Below are 22685 nucleotides of genomic sequence, written 5' to 3' on the forward strand. Positions count from 1 at the left end.
GTCCTAGTACACAGATGAGCTTACTTGGTATTTAATATTCATGTTAATTTTTCATGATGCATTAAACTTTTAAGATACAACTTCTTATATTGAAAAAGACTGCACATGAATCTTAGCCAAGAAAGAGTTTTTATATTTTAGCCAAGAAAGAGTTTTTATATGAGCCCCTGGTGGCGTAGTGGTAAAACTGCCGCCCTGTAACCAGAAAGTTACAAGTTCGATCCTGACCAGGGGCTCAAGGTTGACTCAGCCTTCCATCCTTCCGAGGTCGGTAAAATGAGTACCCAGAATGTTGGGGGCAATATGCTAAATCATTGTAAACCGCTTAGAGAGCTTTGGCTATAAAGCGGTATATAAATGTAAGTGCTATTGCTATTTCTATTTGTATTGCATTGGGCAATAAAACATCTTCTGTGTACTTTTGAGGTCTTCTCCTCTGTGAGCTTCCCTCCTTCCTTCTGAAAGAAGGTTCTACCCACAGAAGCGTATGCCACCAGGCATTTCTTAATGGTTCTTTGGGTTGCCACAGCATTCTTGGTGGTTTTCTTTGCAGCTCATATATTATTTGGAAAGGGGTGTTAACCAGGACAAGTTCATGTTGCTTTTAATAAAGTTCAAGAAAGCATAGAAAAATAAGGTGCTCACTAAAAGGCAATATATTTAATAATTGGGAATAAATATATATTGCCAACCGCTGCTTTCTTTGGAAATAATATGCAAGACGAGAAGATCACTTACTAGACATCGCCCTGGAGTGACAGAGCACAAACAACCATAAGGTTGTACTGCTTTAATAGCCAATAAGTGTAGACAAGACTGCAAAGTTAATTACTGTAGCTTTTAAAACTTCCTGGTGATGGACTTCACACATTGCTATCCAGGGGTTCATGTCAATATTTAACAGTAATATCATCATTAAGACATGAAATGCTCTTGGAAATGATGAAAGAAGCAGAGGGTGGGGAAAACAGACAGAGACCCATCAAAAACAGAAAAACCAGAAGCCTTAGCTATATAACTTCACTTCATATAACCTTGAGAGCAGAAGATGCTTAACACACTCAAAAGAGGAATACAAAGGTCAGAAAAATGTTCAAGGGTTTGTTTTGGATGTTGATGTTTAAAGTTGATCTCTGTTACAAATAGCAACTAATGCTAGCAACTAATAGCAACTAATGCTAGGTTTTACCAATAGCTTTTTCTGTGATTTCTTGACTTTTGTGTGGAAGTGGCTAGGAGAAATATTTGCCTCATGATTGTGTATGCTGTGCAGTTCAACGCAGCTAGTGTTAATGTGTTAAATTTATCTTTCATTATTCCTTGATCTAGCTTTCAGTAATGAATACTGAAGTTGAGTATATGTTATGCACAACTTACTTATTCAAGCAAGGGTTGGCTGTTTTTCAGCTCACCAAAAATGCAGCAAGCAACTGACTCTTTAAGATTGCAACAAGAAGGGGAAGGAGCAGGAGGCGCCTAGCTGCTTTTGGGGTGGGGTTTGGTTGCTGAATTTGTGGTTAAGAAACAGGGGCCTTGAGAACTCTGCACCTAGACAGCAAACTAAGCAGACATACTGCTCACCTGGTCGTCAGCTTCACAGTGGTGAGCTGTATTTATTTTCAAATTATCCAGATAACAAAATATGCATCTATAATGCCAATAAACATATGCAAATTGTATGCAAAGTGGAGACTTCTTGGAAACTGTTTTGGTGAAAAGCGTCCTTTCTTTCCACTTTTTTGGTGATGGATATTGACTTTTTTCACCATCTGGACCTGACAACTCTATTCCTTGGGTCTCTGAGGAAGGGGGGCACTGGCTGAGCTACAGCTTGCTCTTTGCTCTTCGCCTCCTGCCTCTCCAAAGAAGAAGGTGGGATGGTAGGGGGAGCAACTTCATTTTTTGTCCCATGGCCCTCTCCAATCTTGCTATACCCCAGACCTGCTCTACATGCTTGTCTTGCTTCAGGATACAAACTTTAAGCTGAAAAAGCATCTTGTTCTCATGGTGTTTGGGTAATATATACATATATTCATGTAGGGAAAAGTCACCAAGTGCAGGATTTTGTTTTGTTCTCCTGAATGGATACTGCTGTAGGCATTTTAGTTAAGAATGTCCTGATGAAGTTTTAGTATGTAAATGTGTGTGGAAGGATGGTGAAAGGAGGTTGCCCAAGAAAACTTCAGCATAGAAGGAGGGGGGAAATGCTCTACATAATGACTTACTCCTCTCATACATTATTGTAGAAAATCCACCTGTAGATGTTTTAATTGATTGAATGGTTTTGCTGTTGTTCATGTAGATGCACTCTAGCTGTTATGCTAATTTCCTTCTTATTTCACCAAACATGTGGGATGAACATGTCAAGACCCAACATTTTGCTGATAATGGCAGATGATCTTGGGTATGGTGATTTAGGCTGTTTTGGTAATGATACAATAAGGTAAGTGTAACTTTAAAACTGGCCTCTGAGAGGCCCAGGAAATGTTCGTTTAACCACTGCTCCGCCACCTTTGTCAATGGCATCTCTTTCTCCATTGGAGTATACTGTTTGTCAGTGTTGATGTGGTCCCCTGCCGATGTGAAATCCAGGGCACTTCCCCATTGCAAAAGGCCTTGCTTTACATAGACATCAGGATTATCCCTTAATCCCAGGAGGAGCAAAAGGGAAAACCCATTTGTTCGGGAAATCAATGGCTTTCCATTAGAAGCCTGTGCACAATAGGCATACTGAACTGAAACCTCTGAAGGTTAGAAGGTAGGCATAGAAATTCAAACATAAATATAAATTTATCTCATCAAGATGCTGCAGGTAAAAGGCAACACTGAAATAGAATGTACAGTGCAAATACAAAAGTTCCTGTGGCAACTCCAAGGCCCAGAGGCATTTTCATCCATGAAAATCCACCTGTAGACACTTTAATCGATAGAATGGTTTTGCTGATATTCATGTAGATGCACGCTAGCTGTTATGCTAGTTTTCTTCTTATTTTTAATATGAAGTTTAAACTGTAACATCTGTTTGGGAAAGAATGCTCATATCCACTACAGATGTCCCTCCATTGCTTTCTTTCTCAAGAAGCATGAGATGCTAGCAAAAATAGTGTGTCCCATATATGAAAATGTCACATCTTCTCTCTTTTGCTTCTTCTTGTAGCCCTGTTGGACTTTGCCACCTAGTATTATTATTAACTAACATTCTAACTTGCAAAGCTAGAGCAACCAATGCATTCAAGTACAAGGTTTTAGTTATAACCTATAAAGCCCTAAACAGCTTGGGCCCTGGGTACTTAAGAGAACGTCTTCTTCACTATGAACCACACCGCCCATTGAGATCATCTGGAGAGGTTCATCAGCAGTTGCCACCAGCTCGTCTGGTGGCTACTCGGGGATGGGCCTTCTCCATTGCTGCCTCGAGGCTTTGGAACACACTTCCTGCTGAAATAAGAGCCTCCTTATCTCTTACAACTTTTAAAAGGGCAGTCAAGATGCATTTGTTCACCCAGGCTTTTAATTAGATTGTGTTTTAATAGTTTTAACATGTTAATTTTAATTGTTAAAATGTTTTAATCTTTTATTGGCTGTTTTTATTGTCCTGTAAACCACCCAGAGAACTTGCATTTTGGATGGTATATAAATGAATTAAATAAAATAAATAATAATAATTCTATTATTTTTGTTTGCTTGCTTTTAAAAAACAATTTTCATCTAGTGCCAGGGCATTCAGATGATTTTTTAAAATGAATGTTCCCTTCTCTTTTTTCAGGATACTGATATTTTGTATATAGTAGTCAAATTTTATGTGGTAGTAGTTAGTAAAATTAGACAGAAGATAATGAGGTCATTCTCACGACCACTTCGGATAGGGCTGGGGATGGCAGGATTGTTCCTACCTTCCCTCATGACCTCCGGTGCCTCACCACTCATGCACCCACACAATCACTGCTGCAGTGAGTAGCATGGTGATCTGGAGGCTAGGGGAATGAAACTTGGCCTCCAGGAATCCGACAATCCACTGTGTGAGCAGTGTGGTGCATTGTGGAAATCCCTGAGGTCAGGTCGATCCTTCCCCCAGCCTCTATGTTAAAATGGCTCCTGGCAGCCCAGGAGGAGCTACCAGCAACCCAGGAGATGTTGCCAGCAGCCTTGTCATCCACACGACTGGGGAGTAGTGCTGGAGGGCGCACACACACACCCCTCCTACATCACTTTTAGCCCGGGTACAAAACCCAGTCTACCAGGTAAAGCACCAGGATCGGGACCAATCCTGGTGCTTCTCATGTCCAGCTCTACCCAGGTAAGGCTGGTTGGTAGAATGACTTCAGTTTCTAATGGAATAATTGTATGATAGATATATTTCATACATTTATATAAGTGGTAATTATGTAGATTTGTTTGGTTGCTCTTTGTTAAGCGATTATTAGATGTGGCTAGTTTTTTGCTGGTCAGAAACCAAAATAAAGGATTGAGTGATTGATTTTCATCTGGAGTCACTGGATTATATGTCTACAGTTTAATGTGTATACAGTCTCTAGTACTGATCAGCTACCAAAGGAAGGGCACACATTGCATTAATTTCTCTTTTGATATAACAAAATGTTACCTAAATGTTGCCTAAGTGTAGTAATACTTCCTTTCTACTTAGGACCCCTAATATTGACCAGCTAGCAAAGGAAGGAGTGAAACTCACTCAGCACATTTCTGCAGCCTCACTTTGTACCCCAAGCAGAGCAGCTTTCCTGACTGGCAGATACCCCATCCGATCAGGTTGGTGCCGTCGTTGGCTGACTGATGTATGTTAGACAGAGCTGGTGCCTGCCCCACCAATGATGCATAGAACCCAAGGATTAGCCACAGCCATCACCAGCTCTGTCTAGGCCCCTGGAGCACTACCACATTCTGAGATGTCTCCTTCTGTGTCACAGATACGTTCCCTCAGAACAGGACTTACCATGGCAAGATCCCTTCTCCTACTGAGCCATAATGCTGTATAGGGCACCACAACCCCTTGTACACAGCCCATTTAGGCCTAGAGTGTGTGAAGAGTCTGTATAGCCTGGCTATTCCAACAATCGGCTGAGACCATGCTGAGGTAGCACTGCCAAGCTAAGTTGCTGAACATCACCTGAGAGAGGTGTGGAGGGGCCATCTACATTTCTGAAGCACAGGGTGATAGGTTGTGTATATTGGAGTCTGCAGTGAAGCAACTAGGGAAACTTCATGGTTGGTTTTTTTGGTTCATGCCTGAATTTGTTGTTGAGATCACTGCAAGGCAATTTGCATACCCCTGCCTATTGGAGACGGGACTCCTGCTTCTTCCTCCTTTCTTTTTTTTAGGCATGACATCCAGAACTGAGCACCATGTCATCAGTCGTGTTGGTGCCTCAGGAGGGCTCCCACCAAATGAAGTTACATTTGCTAAATTATTACAGCAGCAAGTCTATGCCACTGGCCTTATAGCTACTAGGGATGTGCAAAAAATTTCGGGCACAGAACGATCTGTGCCCGAAACGAGCAAGTTCGGGTGATTCGGGGCCGAACCGAATCACCCCCGATGTCCCCTGATATTTTTCGGGGCCGAGCCGAATCACCCGAATTTCAGGCATGAAAAATTCGGGTGATTCGGTTCATGGTTGATTTGGGGGGATTTTTTGAAGTTTTAGTTTTAGAAAAAACTTCTGAGGTGTGAATTCTCATTCTATCATAGCAAATGAGATTTTTTTCCAATTAGACAACTCTCATGACCCCACTTTCACTTTTTCACACTCTCTATTACTATGAATATGAGGAAGTAATCAATTTAGCACACTTCACCTTATGAAGACAAACCTCAGAATTCACCAAAATTCACCCCTCTGCCCAATCACTCTGAAATTGGGGACGGGTGGTAGCCTCCATCCATTAGGCACTATCTACCAGCCCACCCCACTCCTTTGGGGCAGATCCACTTTCTGCCCCAAAGACACCAAAACTTCAAATATTCCCCAAAAATCAGGCCTCTGCCCAATCCCCCTGAAATTGGGGTGGCAGCCTCCACCCATTAGGCACTACCACCCCACCCCACTCTTTTGGGGCAGATCCACTTTCTGCCCCCAAACTGCCCCAAAGTCACTAAAACTTCAAAAATTCTCAAAAAATCAGCCCTTTGTCCAATCCCCCTGAAATTGGGGTGGTAGCCTCCACCCATTAGGCACTACCACGCCACCCCACTCTTTTTGCCCAGATCCCATGCTATGCCCACGAACTGCCCCAAAGTCACTAAAATTTCAAAAATTCCCCAAAAATCAGCCCTTTGCCCAATTCCCCTGAAATTGGGGTGGTAGACTCCACCCATTGGGCACTACCACCCCACCCCAAAATTCTGCCCCTTTTTTACCCCCGAATCAATTCAGATTCGGATTAAATCCAAATCCAAACCAAATCAAGGGTGATTCGGGTGGCCCATATTTGGGCACAAAACAGAACAGGGGTGATTCGGTTTGGGTCCCAAACCGAATCACCGAATTCCCGAATTGCACACCCCTAATAGATACAGTATGTTTTTATAAAGTTATACTTATACTTTATACTGTACACACCCATACAAGCATACTAAATCTACTTTAAGATGACATATGGAGGGCAATGATTTGGAGATTCTGGAGAGGCTTGAAAGCTCTTTTTAAAAATTAAATAAAAAATGCCAAGTATTGCCAGGTTCTGCTGCCCCCTGCTCCAACAGGTGCCACTCTACCGCCTTAGTCTCTGGTCTTGAGCTTCAAGAGACCAACAACCATATTGACATAGGGATTTTATAGATATAGATATTCTCCTAAACATACCTATCGCTAATCGGGCAGAGGTGAGCTGGTCTTGTGGTAGCAAGCATGACTTGTCCTCGTAGCTAAGCAGGGTCTGCCCTGGTTGCATATGAATGGGAGACTTGATGTGTGAGCACTGTAAGATATTCCCCTCAGGGGATGAAGCCACTCTGGGAATAGCAGAATGTTTCAAGTTCCCTCCCTGGCTTCTCCAAGATAGGGTTGAGAGAGATTCCTGCCTGCAACCTTGGAGAAGCTGCTGCCAGTCTGTGAAGACAATACTGAGCTAGATCGACCAATGGTCTGACTCAGTATATGGCAGTTTCCTATGTTCCTAATCCCATGCATGGGCAGCTCTCTAATCCCAAGCAGGCAGGGTGTGGGGGAGAGGAAGCGGGCCAGCTGGCCAGCCCACCAGAAAGCCTGGGGGGGTGAGAAGCGGGCAGGGGGGAAGTGGCTGGTTGGCCAGAAAGCCGGGCGTACTGGTGGGAGGGGAGCAACAGTGGGGGGGGGCGGCCGGAGGTGCAGATGCTCTGCGCCTGGCCCAACTAGTAACATATAAATGTTCTAATTTTTGTAACAGGAGGTTAGAAAACTGTGCTTAGGGCAGGTAAAACTCGAAAAATTAGAATATCGTGCAAAAGTCCATTAATTTCAGTAATGCAAATTAAAAGGTGAAACTGATATGAGACAAACACATTACATGCAAAGCGAGATAAGTCAAGCCTTAATTTGTTATAATTGTGATGATCATGGCGTACAGCTCATGAAAACCCCAAATCCACAATCTCAGAAAATTAGAATATTTCATGGAACCAAGAAGACAAGGATTGAAGAATAGAACAATATTGGGGACAATGTAGAAGAGATGGACTGGATGGTAGGTAAGTAGCAGTAATTTTTAAAGAAGTGCACAGAGTAAGGCAAGCCTTCCTGGAACCTCTTCCCTTTTTCTTATAAAAGAAAAGCAGACTTTCCTCCATAGCTTTAGACTGAAGGTGATATGTTCTATATGAAACCAGATGCACAAATACTTTAAATGGAGGTATGTAAATTTGAAATCTACTTCTGTTGTCACCAGTTCCCGCAAATAGTCCCATTATAGCCCCTTTTTTTCTTTTGATCAAACTTTTCACTTGACAGGCTTCTTATTATTATTATTAATATTTTTTTTCTGCTGTAGGAAAAATTCTTGCTGCAATTGATAAAGAGGACTTGAGGAATAACACTTTTACTTACTTTACATCTGATCATGGAGGATTTTTGGAGGCTAAGGAAGAAAATGCTCAGCTAGGTGGCTGGAACGGTATTTATAAAAGTAAGATTAGTATGTGAAGTGCAGAACTTCCAGAAAGAGAGAATTGATTTCATTTTTTAAAGTATTCCCCATTTAAACTTTTTTTTGAAGAAAAGTCACACGGTTCGGAAACTTGTATGAAACTTTACAATAGTAGCTCTTATCAGTGAAAAGGTCACCAATATGGCCAGGATCCAAACAGAGGTGAGAGGCTTTATTGGTCTGCCTTTAAGCAGCAGACCCATATCTTCCCCGCCAATCATAAAATTGGCACACACAACAATAATAAAATTGTCATCTGGATCCAACAGGGATCACTCCTGTGGTTTTCTTCTTTTAAATCACCAATATATCTTCAAAACGCATCTTGCTTCAAAATGCTTTAAAAAAAAAATCCCAGCAGTATTTAATATTCAGGTGGGGTTGGTTTTTGCTTTGAAATTGCGAACCTGGGTGGCTGTGAAGTCTGGGACTTTAAAAGAAAGCATCATGTTGTGTGGTCTCAATAAAGATATGTCAGGCTACAATAGAATGTGAAGGATTAAAAGACATGTTTATGTTTGTAGTGAGACTGTGCAGAGGTGCTCTTACCCCTGGACTTTGGGGCCGAAGTCCAGGGCCTCCACAGCCCCTGGGAGCCCCCCAAATCCTCTTTAGTTTGTCCTGGGTGATGTGGTCGCCCAGCATAGCATGATGATGCTTAATTTGCAGGGGAGGTGGGGCCTCAAAAGGCCTTTAGGTCCAGGCTCCAAAATTACCCAGGTGCACCTCTGAGAATGTGGTGTGTCTATGTAAAAGAGTGAGTTCCACATAGTTCTTCACTATCACTCTGAAGTGACTGCTGGTAATCACCATATGGTAAAGTGCCATGCTAACTGAGCAAAGATTATTTAGCGGGGGAGAGCAATTGGCCCTATCCATCCCCCAGCACAGCATTCCTCCAGTGGCTTTTGCGGGTATAAATGTTATGTTTCTTTTTTAGACTGTGAGCCCTTTGGGGACAGGGAGCCATTTTATTTTATTTATATATTTATTTATATCTATGTAAACTGTGTTGGAAACTTTTGTTGAAAAGCAGTATATAAATATTTGTCATATTTGTGTAAAGTAAGTGCATAAATTGACCCTTTATAAAGGGGGAAATGATAGCCTTTTGCTGCAGGTGGTGATTTGCACAATGTTGTCAGTCACAATGACTATGTGAATCAGTTCTTTAGCTACTACTTCTATCATTCACTGGACAAAATCGACTCCTTTAATTCAGTTCAGACCAATATGTCTGCTTTAAGAAAGGAGGTTTGTTTAAATATAATGGCCCAATCTAGATATGCTTCCAGAGAAAAATGAGGTAAAACATGCTGTTAGAGGCTGCCCTGAAAATGCAGACTCAAATGCAGATAACAACCTGTATCTAGAATTGTATGCAGGAAGTCATATTGGAGAGGGGGCTACCTGTTTATGGTATGTTGCACACTGTTGCTGTTTTTCTATGTACAAAAGATGGTGCATGTGGAGGTATATCTGTTCTGAAATATGGACACTTTTCCTTTTTTTCTGTTCATGTTGGGATTGACAGGAACTTCTAAATGACATAGCTAGTCGGTATGTGGAGAAAAATTGATTTGGCCAATTTATTGTTGTTTTAACTCAAGATTTAACTATGTGTCTCTCTTATTACTACTTTCATGGCAGGTGGAAAAGGTATGGGAGGCTGGGAAGGTGGCATACGTGTGCCGGGAATAGTCAGATGGCCAGGATATGTCCCTGTTAACACGGTGATTGATGAACCAACGAGCCTTATGGATATTTATCCGACAGTAGTTCACTTGGCTGGGGCATCAGTGCCACAAGACAGGTATGGAATATTAGTCTAAAAGTAGATCGAGATGTATTCTATTTTAATCATGAAAAACTTGCAAAAATATACTCCATATGACAATCTTAAGATTAGCATATTGATCTTGACACATTACAATCTACATATCTAAAAACCTCTTCATTTATTTCATCAGTAATGTTGCATGGATTATGCTAAAATTGCAGAATGCAGCTGCATTCAGCAAGGATTGTTCTAATGAGAATGAAAATATTTTGACCTTTTGATAACAGTAATTACAGTTAAATAACTTAACATTAATTCAATAACAATTACAGATGGATTTCCACGTTAAAAGGTTGATGCTTTTTTGTAAACTTATATTTCCTTGTACTAAAAGAATTTGCATGTATGAATAGGAATTTATTGTCTTGATATCTTGACAACAGCAAACCTGTAGCCATTTTATCCATGCTTGTGTTCCACACTAAGGTGTGTCAGAGTACAAACAGATCCATGTGGTCAAAATGATTAAATATATAGTTCATCCATTTCTTCACAAATTTGAATGTGGCATGATTTCCACCTCCACCCCGCAGAGATTCCAAATAATCTCAGCTCTTGTAGAACACTGCCCAGATCCAGAAATCCATTGTGTGCTCAGATGCTCACACATGGTTTATTCCATATGTGGAGGACAGAGAATTCATTTTAATCAATTTGCATATTAGATTGGCTCCAGCCACTGAAATCAACAGGGGAGCCCCTGTTGCAGGAGTTCTGCAAGTAACTGCCCAGAGAAGCAAGTTTGGGGCGGTATAGAAATAAGTTAAATAAATAATTATATTGGAACTCGTGCATCCAGGACATATCCCTTTTAATGAGAAATGTAATCCTTACAGTTTCTAGAATGTATTGAAGAGATAATGGTATTAAACCCTTTGGGTAGTGAAACAAGTGAGAACTAAATTAAGCAAGAACTAAATGAAGTGGCCAATATGATTCACAGAATAAAGCAGGTGATTCTGAGCCACACGCACTGCTTCAGGCTCCTAAGCAACCATTAGCAGTCTTGTGCAAGGGCACAAATCCTTAAAGTAGTGTGCTTGCACTTTGGATGTGTTACTTACATTATTTCCTATCAAAGTAGTGCTCCCTTTGAATGCAGGCACACGACTTTAAGTAATTTGTGCTCTTATCCAAGATAACAGGTGGTTTCTTAGGAGCCTGAAGCCGTGCGGGTGGCTCAGAACGTACTGCATTATGCTATGGAATATGTGGGCCTGTGTGTCTGCAACAAGTGTGAAACTACAAAGCCTAAAATGCAGTACAACTTAACAAAGTATTCAACGGCAAAGACTTTTCAAGCCTGGGCTCTTTCCAGATTACACCCTGCAACAGGGTCACGGTAGATCTCTGAAGTGTGCTTCCACACTTACTGTGTTATGACACTGCAGTCCCTACGCTGACAGCAGGGTGCCATTTACATTTCGGATGTCGTTTCAAATTTAATCGCTGCGATATAGTGCTATGACATCATGTATCCGGCGTTTAAAAGTTGCTGTTTTTTCAGGTTGTTCGTTTCCGCGAGATTGCTCCCCCTGCTGTTTACATTTCAAATGTGATTTGCCTGAACGGAAGCATTTTGCTGCTTTTGAGGAGCTAAGCTGGAAAGCACCCTGTAGAATATATGCTATAGGAAGTGTGCTGGCACAAAGAGGACCTGCCAGAATCCAACAGAAGTGATGTAGATAATCCCATATCTAATCCTTGCCAGTTTTGACCTCTACTTTAGCAGAACCTTCAGATTTTGCTGGGAATGCGATTTAAGAATAAAAATAGACTGTTTTACTGAATGCATCGTTCTCTTTATGTTAGGGTAATCGATGGCAAGAACCAGGTAGCATTATTGCAAGGAGCAGTGCAGGATTCAGAGCACAAATTCATGTTTCATTACTGTGGGTCATATTTACATGCAGTGCGCTGGCACCAGAAGGAAAGTGAGTATAAAATGTTCTCCCTCCATCAGATAGTTATATTTGAGTAGCATATATTATGCAGCTCAAGGTTTGAAGCATTGAGCCTAGTCTGATACAATTTGTTTGATTCTCTGCCAAGGGTTATAAACCAGGCTCTGTCAGTCCTTCAGATTTAGGTCTGAAGTTCCTTCAGAATTAGGTAGCTAGTATCTCTGCTTTCCTTTTTTTTTTTAAAGCACCTTGCTTCCCTTTCTAATTAGACTGAACATGAAACCATTTTTGGAAATGTCTGGTCAAATTCCCGAGGGGTACTTCCATTGACTGAACAGAGAAGGAGGTTTAAATACTTACTGATCTTGAATACCTGTGTGGCTTTTCCTTGCTTGAAGGGAAGGAGGCCAGAAAAGTGTCCCTCCTTAAGTCTTCCTCATGAACTGAGGGAAGTGACATGTAGCTTCTGTGCCAATTCGGCCATTCTGGTGGGAACCAACATGATAGTATAGGTTACATTTCCTGCCCACATTATTTATGTAAGGGTTTAATGAATACATTACTCGCTTGCAGTAAGTATGGATTGAGAAGTGCTGACATGTACCTGTCACTCTTTTGTGCATGGTGGATTTTGCCTTTCTTCAGGGGCTTGGACTGGATTACCTTTGTGGCAATACAGCTCTGTCCTTCAATTCCATTAAGAAATGGATAGTGCCACACTTAGCTCCATTCCTAAAAAAAGAAGAAGATAAAATTGATAAAGGGTTAAACATTTTTGCATTAAGCTTAAAGCTTGCAAATTTTTACACCACATAGCTTTCCAAGTAGAAAGATGGTGGTTTCTGGGTTGTTTTGCTTCTGTAATTAGAAGCTGGACATGTATATTATGAAATGTTTCACTAGGGGGCAGGGGTATGTAAGTTTTCTGTGCACAAAAAGCCATGTCTTTGTTGTTCCCATTTGCAATTGTATATCCTGAAAAATGGCCATCTTCGAAGCAACAGAATTGCTAGGTGGTTGTGCTCTCTGAAGTCTGAAGGTAATTCAGCCTGATCATAGTCAGCTTTAAGACATAGTCAGCTTTAAGACTTCCACATCTAAATTATGCAATCAGAAACAATAACAGGAACTTCATTTATATGACTTCCTTTTATTAGGATTCATGAATACCATTTGGTTTCCTGATACAGTACAGTCGTTCATATGACTTAATTGTGTGGGGGAGGGCAGGGGGGAAGGCAGGATCACACCTACCTTCCCTCCCAGATGATGCAGCCAATCTCTTTGGCCATGCCGCCCATGCACCTATATGAGCTGCGCTGTGAGCGGTGTGGCCATCTGGAGGCTGGGGAAATGCAGCCCAGCCTTCAGAAACGTGCCCTTCTCCCCCAATATAAGCCCAGCTTAAAACCCCAAGCTACCCCAGTGAAGAGCACACACAGGGTAGGGCTGTGCAAGCCTGGGTAGGGCTGCTCGTGTGAATAACTTCTACAAGTTCTATGGGCACAATGAAGCTGCATTTTATATATTCTGTATATTTGTCTGTGCTGGTTTAAGTGACATAAATACATCTTTAAATGAACAGTACCATGGAGACAATCTCACAAGGTAGATTCAGGGCACTTTAAAATATTTTGAAACCACAATGGAGCACCTCATAATCAACTGCTGCTTCTCTGCTTTGTTGAATGAGCACTACTCTCCAAGACTATTTTTAAGGCTAGTAGACTGCAAAGGGAAAAAGTGGAATTCCATTTATCCCATGGAGAAGCATTCCTCCAAGACAGCTAGCAATTTATTATTGTGGCTAAAACTGCATGATGAGGATAAAGGTTACAAAATAGTTCTTAAAAGAAATGGAGAAAGGCTTCTACTTAACAGCCTTTTCAAAGAATTAGTGAAGTAAGTACTATAAAGTAATTTGACTCCAATTTCCTTGAGAATGACAGAAAATAGGTAGAGGTGTGTGTGTGTGTGTGTGTGTGTGTGTGTGTGGTGGGGCACATTTATTTCCCAGGCATTGCATTTACTATCTTTTGGTTTCTTCTCGAAGGTGGTGCTCTCTGGAAGGCCCATTATGTGACCCCAAACTTTACACCAGAGGGGGCTGGAGCTTGCTATGGAACAAGAGTTTGTGCCTGTTCTGGAGAGAGTGTCACCCACCACAACCCCCCAGTGCTTTATGACCTCTCGTGTGACCCTTCTGAAGCCAACCCTTTGTCACCAGGTTCAGAGCCACTTTTCAACATAATTGTAAGTCAGGTTGAAAGAGCAGTTGAAGAACATCGTCAGGCACTCACTCCTGTACCTCAGCAACTTGATCTGTACAATACAGTATGGAAGCCATGGCTGCAGCCATGCTGTGGAAGATTCCCCTTCTGTTGGTGTAGTAAAAGATTTAGTTTTGTTTCTCCTGATGAAGCCCTGCCATAGCGGGAGGAAACAGGTCTACAACCTAGGACGCCTGTTGGGATAATAAAGAGAAAACAAAGAGAAAATAGACCAAGTAATAGGAGCATATGTATTTTCATCCTGGACATTACCTTTGGCATCATGCTTCTCATTGCCTTCTGACTCCTTAGACAGGACACCATTCATCTTGGGACTTAGATACATATTGTTCATTGCTGAATATTGTTGGATATTTCTATGTCCATTCAGGAAATTGTGGTGGATTCTTCCATTGTTTGATCCTCTCAGTGATATTGTACTTCTCAGACTATGTGTTTCATATGTTCTATAGTATATGAACTTAATATATTTACTACACGGTTTCTGGCTTATTAGCCTTTGTTTTTCGCCGAGTTTCCCGTGTTTTCCTCGCTTTTTTGCTGCATCTTTCATACCGTTGACAATAGGGATTGTGGTTTTGATGACGAGAATGAGAGATGAAGGTTTAATTGCATTAGCAGAAGATGGGTTTTGAAGGGGTATTCCCCATGCATCTGATTGTGCATGATCATGTCTATCAAGTGTCATGGAAGGCTATCGTCTGCACATGCTTAGATCATATCATTCTGCTACAGTCATTGACCAGGATCCAGAGGACTGTAAAAGAAGGGGGAACTGCACATATACAGAACCTCCTTCACACAGCTTATCATGCATGCATCTTGTGTACATAGCCATGTGTGTGTTTTAACCTAGCTTTGGAACTGAAATGGCTTTAGTCATCCTGATGGATTTCCTGTACTGGGACATGAACAAGGGGAAGCAACTATTGATTCTCTTGGACATCTCTGTGGCTTTTAATGCCTTCAACTATGGTATTGTTTTGAGTCACCTTGCTGAGAGGGGATGGGGAGCTACATATTAAGGTGACGTGGTCCTTTCTCCTGGTCAGTGACCCTGGTTGGTCCCATGATGTGCTGGGGGGTGGGGGGGAACTTCTTCAATCCCACATTTCTTCTCCACTATTGGTTTAACATCTACATAAACTGCTGGGGTATGTCATCTTCAGATTTAGGCTTGGGCATCACCAGTATGCATATAACACCTTGCTCACTCTTGTTTCCAACTTTTCAGTCTAGGGAGGCAGTAGAAATTCTAAATCAGTATCTGGTGACTCTTTTGAACTGGATGAATAGGGAAAAACTTAAGATGAACAGGAAAAAAGCTTAATCCAGAGAAGCTGTAGGTAGAATTTGGGGGTTCTGATAATCTTGGAGTAAGGCTGCCTTCAGATGAAACACAGAACTGTGGGTCTAATGGACCCGCAGTTCCCCGCCCCCTCCCACTGCTCTCCTGTCCGCATTCAGATGTCCAGGAGAGCTGCCTCTTTGCAGTAAGTAAGACTGCAGAGGCAGGACAGCCAGCACAGCCAATCAGGCCGGAGTGAGGGTGGAGCTTCCTCCCTCAACTCCAGCTCTGTGGGGCCCAAGCTGCAGTGCCAGCATTTGGATGTAATGCTGGCACTGCAAAAATGGAGTTTGCAGTGGCAAACCTCTACTCTGAACAGAAGGTTCAGATTGGAGTTCACAGAGGGAAACTGCAGGTCCCTTTTAGGGGTGTGCATGAAACCAGTTTGCCTGGTTCGAATCCAAACTGGACTCAAACTGAACCGGGCATGTTTGGTTTTATGCCCTGAACAGACCCGCGGCTCGGCTCGAATTTGAGCCAGTTTAGGGATTCTAAAAAAGGAGGATGTTCAAAATGAGTTAGGATTCACTACTAGATCTGGGGGTGCTGCCATGGCCATGGCGGTGTATCTGCCCCCCTCCCCCACTGGCTCCTCCCCACTCTTCAAAGGGGCATTCTGGCCCATTTTGAGGCTGTTCCAGCTCTTCCTCCAGTGGTGGCAGGCATTGGGGGGCGGGAGGTGCCACACATGCAACCTGGCCATTTACATGGCCTGGGGGCCAGGGCATATGCATGGCTGCCTCCAAAATGGCTACTGACCCTCGATGAAGGGCTGGAGTGGCCTGGAAATGGACTGAAACAACCCTTTGAAAAGCCAAGGAAGGCTGTGGGGAGAGATGGCAGAGAACTCAGGACTCAGCATCCTGGTGGCGAGTCCTTAAAAATTAAACAAAAAAACCTTAGAATCCCTGAACTGGCTCAGAGACAGCCTGAGGGGTTCGGCTCGAGGTCAAGCTGTACCAGGCCCGGTCTGACTCGAGGGTGAGCCCTTGAGCCGGCCCAGTTTGATGGCAAGCAGATTCGAACTTGACCCAGTTCACACATGCCTAGTCTCCTTCTGCTGCAAACTCAATTTTTGCAAATTAAGACATGCAATTGAGGAAACCAGAGGTGAAGGGAGCTCCCGTTTCCTGTTACATCTGGATTTGGCCCATGTATACAGTCATTACTTGGAGTTTGAGCCCCTTAAAACAGCAGATTCACAGCATGGGGCTACTCTTAGATCCACCTCTGCTTCTGAATGCCCAGATAACAGCAGTGTCTTTTTTCCAACTTCATCTTATACACCAGCTGTACCTGTCCTGACTAAATTAGACATAATCATCCATGTTCTAGTCATTTCCAGGTTAGATTAATGAAATATCTGCAGAGCTGCCCTTGATTATAGTTTGGAAGTTTCAATTGCTTCAGAATATGGTTGCCAGGCTTCTGACTGGAGTCAGAAGAATGGATCTGCTTATCAGCTATGGAAAGAAAAGGAAAGATCATGCTGTTGAGTCACTGTCGACTCCTGGTGACCAGAGAGCCATGTGGTTTTCTTGGTAGAATACAGGAGGGGTTTACCATTGCTGCCTCCTGCACACTATGGGATGATGCTGGAGATGGTTGTGGCACACAGAAACTCAAACAGCATTAAAATAGTATATTTATAGATGGGCATCTAAACCAGATTTTTCTTCAGTTAACATTTCCAGAGAATTGTGGTGTGTGTGGGGTGTGTGTGTGTGTGTGTATATGTATGTGTGTGTATGTGTATATATATATATATATATATATATATATATATATATATATATATATCTCACAAAGTTTTTAGAAAGACACAACAGAAGTATATTGCATGAACTACAGGTGAAACTCGAAAAATTAGAATATCGTGCAAAAGTTCATTAATTTCAGTAATGCAAATTAAAAGGTGAAACTGATATATGAGATAGATGCATTACATGCAAAGCGAGATAAGTCAAGCCTTAATTTGTTATAATTGTGATGATCATGGCGTACAGCTCATGAGAACCCCAAATCCACAATCCCAGAAAATTAGAATATTGTGAAAAGGTTCAACAGTCTAGGCTCCAGGTGTCCCACTCCAATCAGCTAATCAATCCATAACACCTGCAAAGGGTTCCTGAGCCTTTAAATGGTCTCTCAGTCTGCTTCATTAGGAATCACAATCATGGGAAAGACTGCTGACTTGACAGTTGTGCAGAAAACCATCATTGACACCCTCCATAAGGAGGGAAAACCTCAAAAGGTAATTGCAAAAGAAGTTGGATGTTTCCAAAGTGCTGTATCAAAGCACATTAATAGAAAGTTATGTGGAAGGGGAAAGTGTGGAAGAAAAAGGTGCACAAGCAGCAGGGATGACCGCAGCCTGGAGAGGATTGTCAGGAAAAGGCCATTCAAAAGTGTTGGGGGACTTTCACAAGGAGTGGACTGAGGCTGGAGTTAGTGCATCAAGAGCCACCACACACAGACGGATCCTGGACATGGGCTTCAAATGTCGTATTCTTCTTGTCAAGCCGCTCCTGAACAACAAACAACGTCAGAAGTGTCTTACCTGGGCTCAAGAAAAAAAGAACTGGTCTGTTGCTCAGTGGTCCAAAGTCCTCTTTTCTGATGAGAGCAACTTTTGCATCTCATTTGGAAACCAAGGACCCAGAGTCTGGAGGAAGAATGGAGAGGCACACAATGCAAGATGCTTGAAATCCAGTGTGAAGTTTCCACAGTCTGTGTTGATTTGGGGAGCCATGTCATCTGCTGGTGTTGGTCCACTGTGCTTCATTAAGTCCAGGATCAACGCAGCCATCTATCAGGAGATTTTGGAGCACTTCATGCTTCCTTCCGCAGTCGAGCTGTATGGGGATGCTGACTTCATTTTCCAGCAGGACTTGGCATCTGCCCACACTGCCAAAAGTACCAAAACCTGGTTCAGTGACCATGGGATTACTGTGCTTGATTGGCCAGCAAACTCGCCTGACCTGAACCCCATAGAGAATCTATGGGGCATTGCCAAGAGAAGGATGAGAGACATGAGACCAAACAATGCAGAAGAGCTGAAGGCCGCTATTGAAGCATCCTGGTCTTCCATAACACCTCAGCAGTGCCACAGGCTGATAGCATCCATGCCACGCCGCATTGAGGCAGTAATTGCTGCAAAAGGGGCCCAAACCAAGTACTGAATACATATGCATGCTTATACTTTTCAGAGGTCCAATATTGTTCTATTTACAATCCTTGTTTTATTGGTTTCATGTAATATTCTAATTTTCTGGGATTGTGGATTTGGGGTTCTCATGAGCTGTACGCCATGATCATCACAATTATGACAAATTAAGGCTTGGCTTATCTCGCTTTGCATGTAATGCGTCTATCTCATATATCAGTTTCACCTTTTAATTTGCATTACTGAAATTAATGAACTTTTGCATGATATTCTAATTTTTTGAGTTTCACCTGTATTCATTATTATACCGAATAGTTCATGCAATATACTTCTTAATTGGTGTGATAATTGGCTGCAGTTTGATTTTCCCCATTGAGGATTCTTCAGCAAGCTACTTGCATAAAGAACATACATGTTCTGCCTGTGGCAGCGAGGTCTGAATCCCGGCCACAATTTTTAAATCTGAAGCAATAGCCATGTGTTTTAAACATGCTGGCTAATACGAAGAGGAAAATTATGTAATTATGTAAAGTAGTCCCTCTGAAATTTAAAAGTTGCCCTTTTAATTTCAATGGGTCTGCTTTGAGTTATTTTCCTCCTCGTATCAGCCAAAGACCATAATTAGCACAGAGTTGCAAACCGCACTGATGTCAATGTTGCTGGAGTGCATGCCTATAACTGTACACTGCTTTGCAGGTACAAGCTTCAACAAGCTTGTAAGCAGCCTTATAAGCAACAAGCTTATAAACAACAAGCCTTATAAGCAGTCGAATCTCAACACTGATAAATCTGAGTTCTTGAATGTAAGAGGATTGGCTTTCATTGAGGATGGTAGAAATAAAGTAGCTTCATTCTATGCATGGCAGCTTAGCTGGTATCTAGATTGGAGTTGCTAGGCACCTAAAATAAATGAGCAGCTGACTGTTGTGAAGAAGAGAGATTAAATGGAATCCTACCAAGCTGAGCCCTTGTGAATTTGCACATTGGCTATCCACCATCTTGAACAATCTTAATGTTGACACCGATAATCTAGACACAATTTACAAGATGTTTAGGCTGGTGATGTATATGCTTAATAATGCAATACTATCTGTTCAGAGTTGTGCATGCCTCTCCTTGAAGGACAGTTTTGCAATATAACACTACATCCTCAGAGTAATGAGTTCTTTTTTATAAAAATTCCCTTTTTATTTTAACATCATTTCATCACATTGTTTGTTAACCCTTGTATTGTAATTTTATTTACAGTCATTGACCAAACAGAGAATAAAAACTAGTAAGCATTAAAGTGTGTGTGTGTGTGTGTGTGTGTGTGTACACACACACACACACACACACAATTTAAAATTGGGATGATATCCCATTATACCTTTTAAAAACAATATAACTAAACTTAGCTATAGAAATAGAAATTGAAGCATCTTTATCTGAAAGCAGATGTTTTACAAGGTTATCATCAGATTGATCTACCAGTTTACATATTAAAGCAACAATAAGGCGTTCCCTGGGATATAAATGGAGATTACAGTGGAGAAGGATATGTGCAACAGTTTCTGTATCTCCTGACCCACAACTACAGTGTCGTTCTTCTAAAGGCACACCCTGAAACCTCCCAGCTAGAAGTGCAGATGGAAAGGAATTAACCCTTACTCTCGTGAATATCCATCAAAACTTAGAAAAAGTAATTGTCGACAGATATTTTGTGGGGGAAAGATCCATATTGGTTCTTATAACTCTATAAAAATCTGGAAGCGCAGCCCAGTTTTCTTGGATCTCAGTATCAACAAAGCGTTGTCTCACTACTCTTTTCGCATTCGTTAGACCCAGTTCCAGCAGTTGAGCTGGGTCTAAGCCTAGAGGGGAGTTTCGTACTTACTGTAGCACACCATAGTGACTGGGGACTAACTGAGAGAAACTCAGGAATTAAACCAACTGGTCGCAGATGTATTTTCAACCAGAAATAAATAATCAGAAGCCAGGCCCGAGATTCAATTTTTATAAAGCCAACCCTTTATTATATGGATTTATATCCTGCCTTTCCTATGTCACCCCAAGGTAGCCATTTGACATCTGCTGTGTTGCACACCCTCAGTTGATAACCATTATTAGGATTTTGAAGGCTAACAACTTGAGAAATATTCAATGGATTTTATTTTATTTTAGCAAACAAAAGCATGCACTGCTCCATGGGCCTGAAGTTTAGTTTTTAAAAGGAAAGATAGGTTACCTTTAGCCCAAATACAGGTTGCCAACAAGTGAAATCATCTTCTTTGGAGTTCATTTTCAAACTGCTATATCAGTCATTTCTCAATTAATTGGGAGGTGACAAACTTTGTCACCTAGTTGCTCCATGTCAAATTTCAGACAGATTCAGTCACAATGCATGGTTTGAATTTTATAGGAGAATGTTCAGGTTATAGTTGTGGAACGCAGTTTTTACTCACCTTAACTACACACACTTCTGTGGTTGTATAATACAGTAAAACAATCTAAAAATTACTAATAGCTAAAAGCTATTCATAATTTAGCAGTTAAACTATACATGTTAAAAAGCCAAGAGGAATAGAAAGCATTTGTTTCCATTTTTAAAATGATCAGGAAGTAGTCAGGCTAACCTCTGGGAATAAGGATGTGTGAACTGGCTCAAGGTAGAGCCAGTTTGCCATCGAACCAGGCTTGTTCAATGGCTTGCCCTAGAGCCAGACTGGGCTCCGTTTGGTCTGACCTCGAGCCAAACTCCCTGGGCCGACTCAAGGGTTAAATTTAACAAAACTTACCTCCCAGTCCAACGGCCTCCAGGGGGTGCTGCCACAGCCACAAAGAGGTCTCAAATGATCCCCACTGCCACACAATCTTTTTAGAGCTGGCTCAACCCATGTATGGGCTTTCTTGGCCCTCTGCCTGCCCTTGGTGGCCATTTTGAAGGCCACCACACATATGCACTGGCCATTTGCGTGCCCGGGTTGACACACACCATCTGGGGAAAGTTTCAAAAGACACGGTGCTGGTGTGTGCTAATCAGATATCACCCAGAAGCAAGCTTGAGTGCAGGGCCTCTGAGGCGAATCTCGAAGTCCTGGCAGCCTTCACATCATCAACAATTGGCAAATTTAAACTTGGAGAAATGTATATCTTGGAATTGCTGCTTGAGGGCAGTGATGGGCTGGTTTTTGGCTAACAAGCTGAGATTTAATCCAGACAAGACAGAAGTGCTTCTGGTAAGTAGGAAAGCTAATGTACAACCTATTTTGAATGGATAGGTAGTACTGCCCCTATAGAAGCAGGTATGGAGTCTGGGAAGCATAGTCCTGGACTTCTGAACCTGATCTTGCTCTTGGGAGGCAGGTGATTTGGAAACTTAACTGGCACAGAAAGCTACAACCAGGCTGATTTTGGGATCCTCTTGTGTAGCACCATATTATTCCTGTTTTGTTTGAACTGCATTGGCTCCCTGTTTGTTTCCAGGCCCAATTCAAGGTCCTGGTTATTGCCTTAAAGCCCCAAATGGCTTGAGTCCAAGATCCCTTAAGAACCACTTGCTTCCACATGAATCCAGGCTTTGGAACTCAGCTGTATGTGATATCACTCATGACTAAGAAAAGTTGAAAAACTAGACCTGTTAGGTTCTAGTAGCCTTCTAAACTATGCAAGAGGCAACTGTCCTTATTCCGTCCAGCACAGCATCCCTCCCAGTGGTGGTTTGCTGCTGTCATGTGTGCGCACGCACACACATTTGTTTAGATTGTGAACCCTTTGGGAGAAAGCTAGTCTTCCATTTTCTTTATGTAAATACTTTTAGAACTTTGAAAAATGGCCTACAAACTTTTAACAATGACTTGTCATTTATTATTTCAGCAGCGCTTAGTCACAACTGGCTTCCTTTGGATACAACCAGTACCTTTGCCAGCCATCTTAATGTATTGTTTGGTGGACTCTGTATTTGGCTGCGCTGTGTTTTTCTAATTTAATGTTTGAAAAGCAGCTCAAGTGTGTTCAA

The 22685-nt window shown here is 42.0% G+C and overlaps 1 protein-coding gene across 1 annotated transcript in view; it reads left to right on the plus strand.

The window, feature by feature from the left end:
- The window catches only part of LOC128350509 (arylsulfatase H-like), a 15105-nt gene extending 448 nt beyond the window's left edge, over positions 1–14657 (plus strand). Inside the window, exons 2-9 of the mRNA XM_053308930.1 lie at positions 2303–2443; positions 4646–4767; positions 5338–5471; positions 7642–7684; positions 7984–8118; positions 9790–9952; positions 11792–11913; positions 13937–14657. Of these exons, the coding sequence (XP_053164905.1) occupies positions 2303–2443; positions 4646–4767; positions 5338–5471; positions 7642–7684; positions 7984–8118; positions 9790–9952; positions 11792–11913; positions 13937–14316 (1240 nt within the window). The 3' untranslated portion in view covers positions 14317–14657. The remainder of the gene's footprint in view (positions 1–2302; positions 2444–4645; positions 4768–5337; positions 5472–7641; positions 7685–7983; positions 8119–9789; positions 9953–11791; positions 11914–13936) is intronic.
- The last annotated feature ends 8028 nt before the right edge of the window (positions 14658–22685 follow it).

Source organism: Hemicordylus capensis, chromosome 3 (assembly GCF_027244095.1).
Source record: "Hemicordylus capensis ecotype Gifberg chromosome 3, rHemCap1.1.pri, whole genome shotgun sequence".
Classification (NCBI taxonomy): Eukaryota; Metazoa; Chordata; class Lepidosauria; order Squamata; family Cordylidae; genus Hemicordylus; species Hemicordylus capensis.